General features: G+C 44.1%; 1 protein-coding gene across 4 annotated transcripts; it reads right to left on the bottom strand.

Annotated features, from left to right (window-relative positions):
• Positions 1–1,522: 1,522 nt before the first annotated feature.
• MIS18A (MIS18 kinetochore protein A) lies at positions 1,523–13,356 on the bottom strand. Of its 4 annotated transcripts, none has more exons than XM_078452841.1 (7): positions 12,970–13,356; positions 10,148–10,214; positions 5,903–6,088; positions 3,599–3,703; positions 3,071–3,167; positions 2,199–2,316; positions 1,523–1,913 (listed from the first exon to the last, which is right to left on the bottom strand). In XM_078452841.1, exons 1-6 carry the CDS (start codon positions 13,310–13,312, stop codon positions 2,236–2,238), a joined length of 879 nt encoding a protein of 292 aa, XP_078308967.1. In that variant the 5' UTR covers positions 13,313–13,356; the 3' UTR covers positions 1,523–1,913; positions 2,199–2,235. The 4 variants fall into 4 exon arrangements, with proteins under 4 accessions (XP_078308967.1, XP_078308968.1, XP_078308969.1 ...); XM_078452842.1 differs by having other exon boundaries at positions 5,903–6,025; positions 12,970–13,354; XM_078452843.1 differs by lacking the exon at positions 3,599–3,703 and having other exon boundaries at positions 12,970–13,354.
• Positions 13,357–18,035: the final 4,679 nt, after the last annotated feature.

Genomic DNA, 18,035 nt, shown 5'->3' with positions numbered 1-18,035 from the left:
TAAAGGCCACATAATGGGTTCTGGTGCCAGTTTCCGTATCTTCTCCCTGAAGCACTGGGGAGCACCCTTTATGGGGATGGCTGGAAGAACAATTTCAGGGCAGATCTGCCTGAAGGCTCCTTGCCGGGTCTTACGCAATTTGGGGGGAGCAACCATTTCTTGCTTCAGCGCCCTCGTTCCTGCTCACAAGCAGCCACTTACCAGAACTTGGTAACCAGAAACAATGGCACGTTGTGTTTTTCAGTTGCAAGGAATAGAAAAAAGACCCCATTGCCTCACATCTTGTAGGTTTTAGGGTGGAAAGACAGGGTGAAGTTTACAAAGCAGCATTCTGACGAGACCTCACGCAAAGCCGGAAAAGCCAGGCTTACCAGGCTTTGGGGAGACACGTGGCCCAAGGAGAGGCTGTCCCGGAGTCGGGCAGACCCCCTCCTTCTGCAAGTGTCACAGTGCAGCATGCAGGGGACACAAAGCAGTCCCGCTTGGACCCCTTGGGGTGAGCGGTTTGGGAACCTCGGCATCGCTGTCCCACGGCAGTGGCAAGGACACCCCTTCAGTGACATCACAGGCAGAGGCCAAAGATGAAGAACACGACGGTTTCCTGGCATTTCCGGTCAGATGCTTCAGTGAAGACCACGTGACAAAATGTGTGTGAGCTTTCTGTCTGCACCCAGGACCGGTGAGCTAACTTCATGTGAAGGGCCCTCCCTGGACATACAGCTCCGGGGACGGCTGACCAAAGGCCCGCCCTAGAGGCAGCCTAGGGCCCGGGAGCCATGCTTCTCTCCTGACCCACAACAGGGAGGCGTCAGCACTGTGGCGACTACAAATGAGTTTTCCTCGTGAAATGAGCACTTTTCAAGGCGCATGGATTGGCATGTCCCGGTATGAGCAGGATATTACGGAATTAGGGAGCCAAACCACCTGTCTTTGGAATAGCCCCCAAAGAGACTGTTGGTGTACTGTTACCTGCGCAACCAGAAAGTCAGCTGAATCCTGCTGCTGACATCCTCTCCCCTCTCTTCTGAATGTGCCCCTGAAGCACCTAAGGCGACAGACACTCGGGACTGCATCAAGCTCACGGAGGCAAGAGGACTCTCTCGTCGCCAGCGGGTACGGGTGTGTGCTTTCTCTCCCCCGCATTCTACCCTAGAGGGCTCACGGATTTCTAGTTATTAGAGGCTATTGCCAACTGGTCAAAAATTACTCAATAGCTTTAAATGATTCAGTTGATCTGACTTAGGACCTTTGGTTAGGGTACCTTAAGTATTCTGGGAAAGAATTAGGGAACTTCTGAGCAGAAACCGAGTTGAATTACTCCTACGTTCTGAGTACTAATGTCACGTGGCCTCATCTGCACCCAAAAACAGAAAGGGGCCTGGAGAAATCTGGGGTTACCCTTATATTCCTGAGCAGCCTTCCCCAGGGCAACCGGTCCGGTAAACATGTACAACTCATGGCGTCAGGACTTCTGAGTTCAGTTAAATACCACAACTCAGTTTCGTAAAAATCAACTTTAAAATGCTTTGTTTTAATCTTTATTCTCTCTCTGATTTTAAAAATAGCCCATGTTTACTCTAAGTCCCACATTATAGAAAACTGAGAATCCCCTAGAATCCCACCCTCAGAGATGACTACTAATCTCTTTGGTGAAGATTATTCCAGATTTTTGGGGGCGTATGGTAGTAAACAAACAGATCAAGTGGAATTCTGCTACCACTGGAACATAGGCTCGTCTGCTCTTGTGCAAGTTTTCAAACAGTTCTGAGAAATAACTCAACTGACCAGTTTCTTCAGAGCTTTATGCATTAGTCTTCAAAGATCCACTCACACAGTGGGTGGAAAAACCTCCAAGATTTTCTTGTCCTTCAATATCAAATATTTCCCAAAGTATTCAAGGTGAATAAGTTTTTCTTAAGAAAGGAAATGAACAATAATGAATTTGATACAAAGGAGAAAACAGTACAGAAAATCATAGCAGTTTATCAAAATAAAAGCTCCAAAGTTCCAATTTCAGCAAGTATCATAAAACGGCTTTAAACTTTGACTTTGGGAAAGAATATATCCTAAAAGTAATGCTACAATCCTTCTCATCTGATCAATACAAGAGGGTGCGCTGTATTCATACGGCCATTTAGAATTCTTTCCATTCCGAGCGAAATCGAATGACTAGAATTGCTACAAAAGAAAGCATCTACCTGCAGGGAGTCCAGAATGGGGCACGTGGAAGACATTTCAGCTTTTGCAGCTGGTAAAGGACAACTTTGATTCAACCTCCCACAGCTTCGCTTGTAATGCTTTCAAAACATCTTCCATCTATCGAATTGAAAAAATACTTTAAGATACACATATGATCATGATTAAAATTGCACCATGTATCATTAATAAAATGTATGACTATGATATGCATCACACATATTCAGTGTTTAATGAAATTATTTAGAGGCATAAACTAAATTTTATATAAATAAGGCATCATTATATTAACAGTAGTTCTCAGTCTCTAACCTGGAGTTCTCTTATACACACATCAGAATGTTGCCTATCTGGTCATGAAAAGATGTTAACGTTCAAAAATTAGGTTGTTGGGGCACCTGGGTGGCTCAGTTGGTTGAGGTCTGACTCTCGATTTCAGATCAAGTCATGATCTCAAGGTTCGTGGGATCAAGTCCCATTGGGATTTTCTCTCTCTCTCCCTCTGTCCCCCCTCCCCACTCATGCTCACTCTCGCACTCTCTCTCTCAAATAATAAATACATAAAGAGCTTTTAAAAATCGGGTCGTTTGTACCATGAAATGAAATACAGTTTACTAGTTTTAGATTATACACTGTTTTGATTAAGGCATGAAATGACTTATTATTTTTTTTCATAAAGCTTTAGCTTAAATTGTAGTTTGGCTCGCCCCCAAAATCAATTTTACTAACAACTGAAATAAAATAAGCACTCTCTTACCATGAAAGTACTAAGATCAAAACAGATGCCTTTGTGAGGAGTATTTGTGGAGGAGCCCTTGTTCACTAACAGGGAAGTGGTTCATACAAAGATATACGAAGTACAGAACAGAATTACCTGCTTTAGAGACTTTTCTATTTCAACTCTGCTTTCAAGATTAAAAAGTTCTTTATCTTCTGGCACGATTTGCTTTTCCGAGGACCCTAAAATATAACTGAAGTACAGTGCAGTACAAGGTTAAAATAGGAAAAGGATGCAAATATTAAATCCATTTTAGTTAATATTAAAACTCTAAGTATATTACACTATCTGTTTGTACCAAGTAAACACAAAATAACTATTTTTGTTACTAGCAACCTATGTAGGAAGTTGTATTACAGAAAATCGTATTTTTCTCCGTAACAGCTTTGTCCCGATATTCCTACATATTTTCCAATACTCTAAGTATTTCATTCCTGGAACGAACTTGCTCTTTAGTTAGCTGGGTGCCAAAACATTAACAGTCATAGTTCAAAATTCTGTGATTAAAAAATTTGAAAAGATCCTGAGGAAGCCACTGCTTTTTTGCTTTCTATAACTTCGGGGAACACGTATAATTTCAAATTGGACTTGTAGTAAATAATCTATGGAGTCAGTTCTGGTCACCCCAATGTGGCAACTTCAACAGTAATCGTCCAAGTTGTTGTGCCCGGCTCTCTGAGGTTAGGGGATGCTGTGGTGCAGACAATACGCAGGAAGAGAAAAACTGGCCTGGAAACAAGGAAAACAGGCCTGGTGTTGGTAACCCAAGAGATCAAAACAGCAAACAAGAAGGTGCTAGTATTTCTCCAAAGAAAACTTGATTAATTTACATTTCTTTTGAAGTCTTTTATCACATGTAGTAACTCCAGTATGTCACTTCTTTTGTCAAATAAGAACTATCTTCTCGTGGAAACCTCATTGATTGTATTTCTGAAAAATGGCATGGGAGACAAAGTTGCAGAAGGCAAAAAAATGAGAGGAGGTGGGAGATGAAGTGGCACTAAGTAATTTACAAAACTGTAAATAGGGGCTCCTGGCTGGCTCAGCGGGTGAAGCGTGTGACTCTCCATCTCAGGGTCATGAGTTCAAGTCCTGCACTGGGTGTAGAGATCAGTTAAAAATAAAATCTTTTTTTTTTTTAATTTTTTTTTTTTAACATTTATTCATTTTTGAGAGTGAGAGAGACAGACCATGAGCAGGGGAGGGGCAGAGAGAGAGGGAAACACAGAATCCGAAGCAGGCTCCAGGCTCTGAGCTGTCAGCACAGGGCCCGATGTGGGGCTCGAACTCACAGAGTACAAGATCATGACCTGAGCTAAAGTCAGACGCCCAACCAACTGAGCCACCCAGGCGCCCCAAAAATAAAATCTTAAAAAAAAACCAAAAAACAAAAAAACAAACAACAAAAAAAACTGTAAATAAACACTTCTAAAACCAAGCAGTTTCCTTGGCATTAAAATTCCACCCTAAGAGGAAAAAACAACTTCAATACTATAATCTCCTGTGGCAAAGTTTTCCACGTTTCCTTTTATACAGATATGTACCACTTTTGAAAGTTTTGTACCAAGCCGACCAAGCTGAGATTTCATGTCCTTTCACACTTGTCCTCTCCCTCACTTAATTTTCACAGATCTTAGTAATATTCTCATGGAGATTAAAGGAGCATCTGTTTGGGCCTGGGTCTTCTATTCCTATCTTAAAACCAAAACAGATCTGCTATCTCTCCAGACAGGCCTCCATCCACACAACAGTTAACAGTACCTGTTCATCCTTCTTTTGTGTGAGGGCTGTAAGAAGTTTGCAGAGTTTAAAATTCTGATCTGAACCTGTCTAGTTTCAAACAAGGTGGCAGACTAAAGTTATCAAAGAATAATTTGATGAGAAATCACAATTCTGATAAAAAGAATACTGTTTTAAATCTTTTGAAGAGAAAAGCTGAGGAATTCAGCACGAGTGACAAAATACCTCAAGTAATGAAAGTATAAGCTCTTTCATTTCTTCTTAAATTTTTCTTCTTTCCTGATATATAAGATTTTTAGGCATCTTTAAAGTCTTGAGGATTACATCTTTTCTAGGATAAGTGAAAATACGCAGGAGTCAAACGAGTTATTTAATTTTGTGTTTCCTAGTAAAAAAGGCTAATTATGGGGTGCCTGAGTGGCTCAGTTGGTTGAGCATCTGACTTCAGCTCAGGTCATGATCTCACAGTCCATGAGTTCGAGCCCCACATCGGGCTCTGTGCTGACAGCTCAGAGCCTGGAGCCTGCTTCAGATTCTGTGTCTCCCTCTCTCTCTGCCCCTCCCCCGCTCATGCTCTCTCTCTGTCTCAAAAATAAATAAAAACATTAAAAAAAAAAAAAAAGGCTAATTAGAAGGCCATTAAGATCTCTGAAATTCTTTAACTGACGTCTGTCATCAGCCTCCCATTCGCCTTGTTTCCAAATGTTTACTTTTTAGAAATCATGAAGAATGAAGGCACTTCCTTGCATCCTCAGAGAAAGCAGGCGATTCTTCACTAGACTCAAGAAAATGGTTAGACTTTGTATTTGTTTTTCCAGAACACCAAAGGTACTTCTTTCCCAACTAGTTTTGAAATTCCTAATTCTTCATGATATTCTAGGCTAAAAAATGGGGGAGAAAATAAAATGGACAACACATATCGCTTAAAAACCTTTTTAGGAAAAACTGAACATATTTTTACTCTGAAAAATGTTCTCGCAGTGCTTTCTCCTTATAATTTAGTATGTCTGATTTTCCCATGCCAAATATATCAGGTCAAAACAAAAAAATCATTGGCTTTTTGTCAGAAATTATTACTTGAAAATGTATTTTAACCAAATAGTGTTGATTTCGTTCTGCTGTTTTTATACTAATTTTTCTGCAGAAAACTGAGGAATCGGGAGATAACCATTTATTTATCAAACTTACCTTTCAATGGCTTCAACCCTGAGGCAAAACAAGTCTCTCTTGTAATCTAGGCTCTTGGGTGTGCATCTGTAGATGTGACCGAGGTTGAGCGAGCACCCAGAGCAGTACAACGTCTCCAGAACACTGCAACAGCGAAAGGCCGGTGCTTCAGCAAACAGGGTACAACTCGTTATAACAAAGATCCCACTGTTGAAATCCAGAAACATTTAACATCTAAGTAGCTAAAATATGTTATTTCAACCTTACTAAGTCATATGAATAAGGAAGGAAAGAAATGGTAGTAACATATATTAGAAGTGTGGACAGTTGCCTCCAGGCCGCAATGACTTAAGCACCTAGTGACGGGGGACACATAGAAAAGTGACGAGAGGATATTGATGTGGAGTTTTTCTAGAATGTAAATCCCTCAATCTGGTATTAAGAAGAATTATCTAAAACTTGAAAAGAAGGAAAGGATTCCACAGGCTCTTTTAATCTCATATTGTCCACCAAGCCCACTGAGAATCATTAACGCTCTGGGACAGGGGTGGCCACATTTTTTCTGTAATGATCCAGGGAACAAATATTTTAGGTTTGTAGGCCACATGGTGTCTGTTGCAATGACGCGCCCCTACTAATGTAGCACAGGAGCAGCCACGGACAATACATAACCAGATAGGCACTATGTTCCAATAAAAATATATTTACAAAAAGAAGTGCCTGACCCGTGGGCCACACTTCGCTCTACTTGAAAGGTAACACTGGGTGCTTACCACTTACTACGGATCAGGGCCCAGACTCTGAAGTTCGATGAGGACTTACAGAAAGCAGATTAGTAAGATTAACAATCTGTAACACCACAAATGATTTTAGTCTGCTGGAGAGGCAAATGTTCTCTGCTAGTACAAAAGATAACCTCAAAGGCGGAGGCTTTATTGTCCTGGGGGACACGAACTAGATTTGTTCTCCAGAGAGTGTCCTTCTCTAAACCAGCTTTGCCATGTTCCGATTCCCTCAGGAAATGAGTGACATAAATCTTGGACATGCGCTCATCGTGCATCTGTTAGAGAAGCTTTCTCTTTTTTAATTAGACTTCGACCTAACTCTCTTCTACTCACTCCAGACATGCTCCACATAGGCAACTCACAAATATTCTACTTAATGATCCAAGTTCTCCACATAATTAACTGCTCCTTCATTCTAGTTATTGTTTACCTATAGATACGGAGAGACTTTTTTAACTACTGCAGCTCCATAGGGAGCCAAGAACAAAATGAACCACTGCCCAGTAAATTATAAGTTCTCACTGGTAATATAATTAGCTACATAATATGCCATTGATCATATATTAAGCTTCTATAGGCTTTTATACTTTTTACTTTATATTTTTAAATCTATTTTATGTTTTTCTGATATTTTAATATTTTATATTTCTATTCATTTTATATTTCTCCATAAAGCCCGGGAAGGAACGCCATCTATGCTACCAACGGTGAACAGGAAAATGTCCACACTACATATCGAACCTCATAATCTTTATGAGGCTGCCATATACAATTACCAAGACTGTGAACTAACATATGATGCAGGTGTAATCAGCCAAGAAAGGATACTTAAATAAAGGTAAGATACAAAACACACTGATCAGTGGGTAACATTGTTTTATCCCAAATTATCAAAATCAGAGTAAACACCACTGAAGAATACATGCAAACCCATTCACTTCCAGAGTGATCTTGAGAAGCAATGAAGAGATAGTAGCTACAATTATTGTAGGGTTTTTCTTTTTTTTTTTTAATTTTTTTTTAATGTTTATTATTTTTGAGAGAGAGAGAGACGGAGTGTGAGCAGGGGAGGGGCAGAGAGAGAGGGAGACACAGAATCCGAAGCAGGCTCCAGGCTCTGAGCTGTCAGCACAGAGCCCGATGCAGGGCTCAAACTCACAGACTGAGAGATCATGACCTGAGCTGTAGTCGGCCGCCGAACTGGCAGAGCCACCCAGGCGCCCCAGTTTTGTAGTGTCTTTCTGTTTTCACAGCTGGCAAGGATTTGGCCAGAACCTACCCTTAAATTTGGACAACAATATTGAGAAAGCAGTACCAGAAATCACAGGGTGATTTTCGACAAGAAATGAGTTAGCATGTAAGAAACTTAACAAGCAACAGAACGGACCCAGGAAACACTCCTACCTTAACGACACATTTCTAAAACCCACAAGTGTTCTTGTTGACCAGCTGCAGAATGACTCAAGCAGCTATTCAGTAGGACAGGCCTATCAAAAACATACGAGCATTCTAAAGCGATACGGTATTTCCCCAAGTGTGGAATATGAGACCCTGATGAAATTTAGCACAGTGTAATGTGGCATGAATGATGGGTTCAGGTGATACAAGTAAACAGGACTAAATAACACTGGCTGACAGAGGATGAGTCAATTCCCCTTTAGTTCTCTATCAATCATGATTATAAGAAGAAGAAAGTCTCAGTCTGGTGCTAGGAAGTCTCGAACACGAATCTCATAGGTGCAAATCTCTCTACAGTGAGAGAACAGACTTTGGGCTCAGAACAAGTGAGGTGACAGCATCCCTGCTAGAGTTTAATAACATCTGTTTTCATTGTAGTAAACATCTAATCAATGGCAAATGACATATGTATGGCAGTAATACATTAGATTCCTTTTTAAATAAATCTAAATAAAATCCTGAGTCAATGTAATGAAAGATAGTAAGTACATGACAGCTGGTATATGAATATGGCAAAAATGGTGAAAGTGGCATCCAAATAAGTAAAATTGGGGTCATCTAGATGGCTCAGTCAGTTAAGCCTCCGACTCTTGATCTCAGCTCAGGTTGTGATCTCACGGCTCGTGGGTTCGAGCCCGTGTTGGGCTCTGCATTGCATGTGGAGACTGCTTGGGATTCTCTCCCTCTCCTGGCCCCTCCCCAACACGTGCTTGAACACGCGTGCACGCACACTCCTCTCAAAATAAATGAATAAACTTAAAAAAAGTAAACTCGGCAAGAAGAGAGAACACTTTGCAAGAAGGGAGGGGAGACACAGCACCGTGCTAGCTCTAACCACTGCACCGTCCTGTGGCCTACCTCCCCAGGCCTTCCTTTCTTTATCTACAAACTGCAAAACAAGCTAAGTCTGGCTTTTCCAAACTGAGGTCGCCTGCATTGCCAGCAGCACCATTTCTGCCACCTACACATACTACCTGTACTACCATTAATGTAATTCTCCTTAAAAAGAGTAACCTCCTAATTGAAATGCACTTTATTTGAAGTGGACACTCTAGCTAGCATGACTTTAAAAGGAAAAACCAGAAGTTTCAAGTACACGTGAAAAAACATGCATGATCATTAATTTCTGTTGAGCTGTTTGTGTACCACCTACAGTTACTTCGGTAAAGCACACCCTGGGCAACAATTATACAGGCAGAGCCCCCCATTCAGTTTACTGAAGATGCCACTTGTAGCACAGTGGATGACGGGGATGCCAAGAGAGTGACGCCTTCAGCCCTGGGAGCGGGAGCACGGGGCCTGGGGCTTGCTGGAGCCCCCGTGCTGGCTGCCTGCAGCCTCATGCAGCCTTGTCTGTTTACCTCAACAGGCCACATGTACACGTGTGTAAGTGTGAGACTAGCATTCTCTATGGGTAGCATGACATTAAAAAAACGTAGGTAGCGTTGGTCTAAGGCATCCTTTGGCTAAGATTTTATGATATAGACTTTTTTTTTTTTTTTTTTTAATTTTCATCTTGTTTTAGCACTAAGCCCAAACACCCAAAAGAAAGTGTCAGAATGTGACTTTAAAATTTAGAAACTCTCTCGGGGCGCCTGGGTGGCTCAGTCGGTTGGGGATCCGACTTCAGCTCAGGTCATGATCTCACGGTCCATGAGTTCGAGCCCCGTGTCGGGCTCTGTGCTGATGACTCAGAGCCTGGAGCCTGCTTCGGATTCTGTGTCTCCCTCTCTCTCTGCCCCTCCCCTGTTCATGCTCAGTTTCTATCTCTCAGTAATGAATAAACGTTAAAAAAAAAAAAATTAAAAAAAGAAATTTAGAAACTCTTCCATTGCAATATCTAAAAAGATCACCAATGCGCAAGAGTTAATACATTAAAATGGCTGATTCTATACTGACCACCATAAAGAAACTTTTATCCCAACTAATCTTACTGGTAATGATCTTTTTAAAGATTTTTAGCTGAAAAATAAACATTTTCTCAAATACACATATTCCAATAGATAATAATAGCCTTACTCACCAACCATTTTCATTTTTACGTTTGGACAGTATCTGTTCCTTATCCACAGAAACATTACAGGAAACACCTAGAGCAAAGTAACAATAATTTATTAATGTGGTTTGCTATAATACACATGCAGGTATTTAGAGAACTTTTTTTTTTTAAACATTTATTCATTTTTGAGAGACACAGAGACACAGAGCGTGAATGGGGGAAGGGCAGAAAGAGAGGGAGACACAGAATCCAAAGCAGGCTCCAGGCTCTGATCTGTCAGCACAGAGCCCAACGTGGGGCTTGAACTTACCAACCGTGAGATCGTGACCTGAGCCGACGTCAGACACTTAACCCACTGAGCCACCCAGGCGCCCCTAGAGAACTTCTAATTCAATTTTCCTTTTAGAACTCAGAGAACCAGGAAAGATAAGAGCCCAAAGTCCCACAGGCATACAAGGTGGCTCAAAACAAAATGTACCTCTGTACCTCTCCTGGAAAAAAGGTGGCAGAATGAGAGTTCTTTCTCATCCGTGAAAACCACTGACATTAACAAGTAAAACTAGAGGGGAAAATTCAATCACCAGTAAAGACTAGAACACCTAGAACCTCAGTCACAGATTACCAAGAATACCTGCAAGGTACAGTAAAATTGGGATTAAACCCAAGAAAGATGGGGCGCCTGGGTGGTTCAGTCAGTTAAGGTTCAACTCTTGATTTCACCTCAGGCCATGATTTCAGGGTTCGTGGGATCAAGCCCCCCCCACCCCAACCCCCCCCCCCCCCCGCCACACACACACCCCACATTGGCTCTGCACTGTCAGCACTGATTCTCTCTCCCTTTCTTTCTGCCCCCGATAGCACGTGTGCATGCGCTCTCTCTCAAAATAAACATTTTTTTAAATTAGTCTAAAAATGAATAAAATAAAACCAAGAAAGATGTTAAAAGGCAATGCATACACCCCCAGGTTTCAAATGCAGAGCTCTCAGGGACTTGGACAAAAATCTTTTATTTAGGCCATGACTTGGATGGTGTCACAGCTGACCCCAGAAGCAGGAAACATTCCCAGAGGATCTAGGTCCAGGATACACTAAGGAAGGGATGGGGGACAGAGGGAAATGAAAAAGACCTCACACTTAAAATGTCCAAAGCAATTGGTTTCACCTCCTACGGTCTACCTGAACTGGGTAAATTCCACCTCCATCCACCAAGTTGCTCATATCAGAACGCAAGGTGTCACCCTTGATTCATCTCATCCTCCGTAACCCCCATATCCACTCCACCGATCAGTCCTGGCAATTCCACCTCACGAAACTCACTCTTGCTCCCAAAACCATCACTACGTCCTCTTGCCTAGACTATTGCACTAGCTCCTACTGACCTCCCACTTCCACACTTAACCTTCCCTTCAGAGCTTCCTCCAAAGAAAAATCTGGGCCATATCACTCCCTTGCTGAATAGATTAGAATATTCTAATATTCACTAGAATAGAATTCTATTCTATTCACTCACTAGAATAGATTCCAATTCTGAAGAACAGCCTCAAAGGCCCTGAATTTTCTGACCCCTTCCTTCCTCTCTTTTATTGCCGCCTTCTTCATTCTGCTCTTCAGTCACACCAGCCTCAGGGCCTTTGCACTAGCTGGTCCCTGCCTAGAAAAAGCAAAGAGCATGATCCCAGAATCGTACATGCAGTCAAGAGGACGTTCATGTGAAAGAGAACAGAAAGGCATTTTCAACCACTCAAATTTGAAGTTTTCTTGGGGATTGGTGTGGGGGTGGGAAGGGACTACTGATGATGATTAATGAAATAAACAACTCAGAAATGAGAAAGCTATTAAGCTTTCTTGTATTAATAAGAGTCCTGGAGTTGAGAAACAAATCCATACAAACATTACATTAAGCTTCAATGACCAGGCTATGGCTACAGAGCAGAACATAGATGTCATAAACCTTGACAAAGTAAAAATAACTAACTCAAACTGAGGCGGAAGGAAATGGAAATTAATCCAAGAGTTCATTTCTTTATCTTTCATGGCAGCAATGGGGAAAGGCGCAGGGTGGGGGGTGGGGTAAATTGAACTGTCTAAAGCTGACAGTTTTTAAAATTTAAAAACTGTTATAGAAAAAGTAAGTAACAGAAGGCGCTTTATACATAAAACAGAACAAAAAAGCATCTGGAAAAAGATAGTTCTACTTTCCGTAAAAACAGAAACTACAAGCAAAATGAAAGATTTAACACCATACATATTATGTCTTGCCTCCAAAAAAAAAAAAAAAAAAAAAAGGTTCTCCTACTGTATCAAAAATCTCAACCTAAGTACATGCTGTTCTAACGGAGGCACCTCTGGAAGCAATCCAGACCCGGATCAGCAATGACAGATTGGGAGGATTAACGGTATCTCCGTTACAAAAATCACTTCAAGTGGCCCTTACTAGCCATTTTGAGCTCATGATACACATTAACTCATTTAATCCTCCTAACTATCGCGTGTATGTATTATCCTCATTTAGTTGGTCATTTTTTACTGAGCAATGTAAAACCACAAGATGCTGGTTCAATCGCTGCTCTTCTGGGCTGGGGGACCCCAGTAAAGGACGGGTCTCACGAGCCCAAGACGCAGGGGTGACCCTCCTTCTCCCCTTTTCCTGGGACAGCTCACCTTCCCAGATTTTTCTGCTTTTAAAAACCCTAGACAGCCCCAAAACACCCCTCTCTCTTTCTCCTCCCGGGCCGTCCAGGTGCGGCACGCTAGGAAAGAAGGTGGCCCCAAGCTTCCCCCCGCCCCCCGCCCCCCCACTGCCCAACTCCCTCCCCCCCCCCCCCCCGCCCGGCGCGGCCACTGACAGCGCAGCAAGATGCAGTTGGTGTCCTCCTGGCTCGTCACCCAGCTCAAGGAGTCGCCCAGCGGTCGCCGGCAGCCGGAGCACAGAAACACCAGCGGCCTGTCCTCCTCCTCGGCCGGCTCCACAGCCTCCTCGCGCCGCGTCCTCTCTGCACAGGCCACCGACGGGTCCCCGCTCAAGGAGGTCCAAATGCTGGCCCACTTCTGCAGCAGCTGGTGACGGTCCGAGTCCTCCGAGAGCCGCCTGCCTAACAGGGAGGAGTCGCCCCACTTGCCCTTGTCGCCGCCACACGTACAGCTAGTAGAAGAGCAACCTTTGCAACCCGGCGACCAACTGCCCGCCATTCTTCCAAATCGCCCGCGCCGCGGAGCGCCACGGGAAAAGCGCCCAAGCGCCTGCGCGGGGCGGGGCCAGGCCGCGGAGACCGGAAGGGGGCCGTGGCTGAGGGGCGGAGCCTAAGGGAGAAGACGCGGCTGGCAACCTGCTAGTGCGCCTGCTCCTTGTCGGACTGCTCCAAGGCGGCTGTTCTTCGCTGCAGAACAGCTTGAGGAAGTTGAGGCTGCTTTTCCAGCTTTTAGGAAATTGAGGCTGCTAGAGATCTGGCGGCTGGTCTACTTGGGTAAGGGTGTTGAGCCCCTTACATAGGAGGGGCGGGGTCTCTGAGAAATTTACAGGTCCCAAACTAAATTACCAACCCTTCACTGAGACTTTCACAGTGGTTACTAAAGTGAATACTCCTCCCCACGCTCCACCCAGAGAGAGAGAGAGAGAGTTGGGACACACTCTTGCTTTGTACAGCCTCATTCCCCCACCCTCCGTGCTACAGCCTTTTAAATTTTAGCGTGCCTAAGAGTTACCTGGGAGCTGATTAAAACACAACTTTCCAGGCCCTGTCTTCTCGGATCTAGTTCAGAAGGTTCGTTGGGCCCAAGAATTTGCCTTTGTAACAAGCTCCTAGGCGATGACAGTGCTGTCAGTATTGCCAGCTCCACTTTTGATTGCCACTGCTCTAGTTTGTCTCGTTTCCTCGAAGTGGAGAAAGAGGGGTTACTGGGAAGCCACCTTATCAGGTTTCTTTTGTGCATTGTTTCTGCTGGAATGAGACCCTGGAAAGGGCTCTGGATCACTCAGGCTCGCAATGCAAGGAAAAAGCTGGAGAAGCGAGTGTGAACAGCAGCAGTGTTAATGGAAAGTTTGGAAGTGATTGTTGACTGGTTCCGGGAGCCAGCCATTAGCCCCTTGCATGGAGGGGGCATCCCTTATGGATGGTAAGGACAGACTTCCTCAGCTATGCACCAAAAGCCAGACTTTAAAGGACCACGTCAGGGCAGGAAAGGTTGGTGGCGAAGGGACATCTGCATCATGGACAACTTTGCAGCATGTAGGAGAAACGGTTCCCACCAAAGACTAGATCAGCTCCTGGGACTCTCCTGTACCCTAAGACACTGCCCACTTCACTTGGTCTGCTAAACTGTTTACATAAATTTTACTTCCAATGTAGTTGCCTCTGGGCACCAGCAAAAGCAAAAGCTTTGGAGTCAGAAATGGCAGGCTGACCTAACCCTCCATTAAATAGTAACCATGTAGCAAACTATGGAAAGGCAATTTTCCTTCCCTGAGTCTGATTCTTCATGGGTTAAATGGGTCAGTACCCCCTGGGGATTGTTAACGGGGATCAAGTGATATGATAGGCTTGAAAATGCTTTAACCCTAGTGTACCATGGCCATGTTAATTAGCCTCCAATGGGAGGAAAATTGCCCTCCCTCCTATTTTTTTTCTTTTCTTTTCTTTTTTTTTTTTTTTTTGTGCAAGCAAGCCTGACCTCCTCGGACTGCTGTTTTCAAGCACAATAATATATCTGATACAACAGTGATACAACCCACATCTTTTCTTTAAGCAAATGGGTAGTAACCTTGGAATTCAAAGGAATGATCCCCTTGCGTCAGGTTTTCGGTTCTTATTGGCAACACTTAAATTCTATGGAGGGAGAGCCCAGTAAAGAAGGAATGCACAGCATGGCTGCCTGAGCAGGTTCTCACCAATGCACTTTTAGGCCCAATCCCCTAATAATAATAATAATAATAATAATAATAATAATAATAATACAAATTACATTTTACAGCTGTATTGCTACTAAGGTGAATATATAAATATTGTATATTAAAACATTTTCTTTAACCTAAAAGTTCCTTTTGTTCTTCTGATTTTAAAAGAAAGTAAAACATTTCTGTGGGGCGGTAAAAATATCATGGGCCTTGGGCCCTGTGCCTAATGGAGAAGTCAGCCCCAATGCAAAATGAACCCCTCTTGTAGTCACAAGTATGTCTGTATTATGAGTACACAATATTTAGATTCCCACAAAACCATATCTTACATGGGGACAAAATCAGACGCTTGAGTAAGATGACCTTGGACTGGGTGGGGCAGAGGCTTCCTGAACAACCATTCCAAACCTTCCTCTTACTTACACACCCAGGAGATTTGCATAAGGTGTTGAGTCCAAGTTTCACATCCCCTACTGTCACCTCCAGTTCCAGGAATGGATCCCCAGAGGTTTAACCCAATGAGGGTAAGCCACCTCTCTTCCGGTCTTGGTGCAGTGATGGCTCCCACCCAAGACTTAAGCCAGTCAGCACATTAGGCGCCCCTGTTGATAAGGATTGGCTCAGGTTAACAACTGAACCTGAGCTGTCAAGTTTTGACCAGAGTAAACCTCAAGACTCTTGTTCAGTGGTTAAGGGAAGGGACGTCCTCCTTGTTGCCTGGATGTGGACAAAGAAGCACATACCCAGAGTGCTTCAGGCAGTCGTCTTGAAAACACAGAGAAGGGGGGACCTGAGAGAATCAACGAGAAACTGAGCCCCCAACGTCCGAACTCTTTCCGTTACACGAACCAACAAATTCTCCTTATTGTAGAAGCCAGTTGGAACTGTTCTGTTCTATCCAGCAATTCAAAGTGTACGTCACAGTCTGACACAGTATGTCAAGATGAAGACTTTGACTGAGACTCCAAGATGCAGTAAAAATGACGTCCCAAGAGGTGTGAGAGAAGAAATTGCCTCTCTCCCTGGAAGGATCCTTCAGAGTGGATGTTGGAAAATTAATTCCCTCCTGCCCTTACGCCTCTTCCCACATTTCATCGAGATTAAGGACTAGAGAAAATAGTGACCAAGATGACGTCCTAAGAAGGATTTCTTTGGAGATGGGCTCGGCTGTGAGCTCCACTTCTCCCCACTAGAGAAGGTGGAGGGTATCTGCCCCCGTTGCCTCCATCTGGCTGAGAGGAGACACTGAGGAACCATTCGTTGGGCCCGCGGGCTCCCAGGTGTTTGGGGATCCGGTGGCGGGCGGGAGAGTCGGGCTGTCGAGCCGTTTTGGTGGCACAAAAGAGATGAGCCAGACAGGTTGTCAAGCAGATATGGACTTTGCTGGTGGGAAGGCCACCTAGAGTCTTAAATTCTGCCCAAGATAACCTGTAAGGTTGAAGACTCTCCAGCAGTGAGCATCCCAGCGTGAAAGGGCCCCTGGAGGACCAGCCCGAGGGGAGACCTTCCTGGGTCGTGGGTGGGCAGCTGCAGGTGGGAGTGCAGGGGGTTTCCGGGGGGCTAGGGGGGAGTTGCTTCTAACCATGCCAGGCCAGAGGGTGCAAGACCAGGTTATGATGGAACCCATTCAAGTGAAAACTGTTTTGCCCCCTCTGTCCCCCATTTCAGCCTGGGAATGGAAATAGCGGGGAGCAGGTAAGGTGAGAAAGAACGCAGAACCAGCCACACTAGGGGCAGGTGTCCGCCAACAAATCCCACCTCGGGGAGGAAGATAATAACTCTTACCCTCGAGCAAAGACTACAGTGTAGATCCATATCTTGGACTGGACACTACCATTTTCTGTCACAGATTCCGTTTATAACTGAAGTAGCTGCATAATTATTTACTCCCTAAGAGAGTTACACTCAAACGGCAATAATATGGGAGGGCTTCTTTACAAAGTGTCAAATGAGAAAGGTAGAGACACCATGTAGCAGAGATCCTCAAGGGCCCGGGAACCCGTATCCATAGCCTTGACCCACAGGGATGCAGGGAGGGCATTTTCTCAAGGGAAAGAGAGCCATGAAAAGCAGACCGCGTAGGGAGGATCACCCTTCCATCAAGGGACGCAGCCAGATGAGTTGACCTGGAGAGAGGCAGGAGATTAAATTCCTGACCTTGTTCTCTTCCCTTCCTCCAGTTTCCTGCTGGAGCTCTCCATTGCCCAAGTGCAACCAGAATCCAGAGGGCACACAGCATATTGATGTGGCCCATACAAGTCTGCTTGGTGAGTGGGTCTGGAGTGGCCAATGGAGGGAAACCCGCACACAGGCTGCCCTTGTCCTCGTCCAGGGGCAAAGAACAGGCTCCCCTTACCAAGTAAGTTCTAAGAACACAGTAGGAAGCACAATTCAAAGCAAGAGTTCATTTTGATTCTATCCTTCCATCCTTCTTGCTCAACATACCATTACTCAGACTACCTGATTCAACTGTCATTTCTGGCTGGGATCAAAAACCATGCACGTAAGGGGCACCTGGGTGGCTCAGTCGGCTGAGTGCCCGACTTCAGCTCAGGTCATGATCTCACAGTTTGTGAGTCCGAGCCTCGTGTCGGGCTCCGTGCTGACAGCTCAGAGCCTGGAGCCTGCTTCGGATGCTGTGTCTCCCTCTCTCTCTGCCCCTCCCCTGCTCATGCTCTGTCCCTCTCTGTCTCAAGAATAAATATACGTTAAAAAAAATTTAAAAAGCCATGGCGTGTTGAACAAACAAATTCTAGTCTAATAAATATCTGTGGCAAGCACTAGTAGAAAGAGAGAGAGACAAAGCAAGAAAATATAACTAGGAGAGAGAAGGAACAGGAAAAAAAAGGGGGAGAAGAAACAAATGAGACCTTGGCAATTTTGCTGGAAGAATTTGTGCCTTTTTAAAAGCGCACCGGCAATTGAGGGAAATCAGAAATTAATGGCCGCTGATTACCATCATGACCTAGGTTGTAACTGCTACACTTCCTGACCCTTACACAAGAATGACAGTGAGGAGTG

This window comes from Panthera onca, chromosome C2 (genome assembly GCF_046562875.1).
Source record: "Panthera onca isolate mPanOnc1 chromosome C2, mPanOnc1 haplotype 2, whole genome shotgun sequence".
Lineage (NCBI taxonomy): Eukaryota > Metazoa > Chordata > Mammalia > Carnivora > Felidae > Panthera > Panthera onca.
This window is presented reverse-complemented; position numbering and strand designations above follow the sequence as displayed.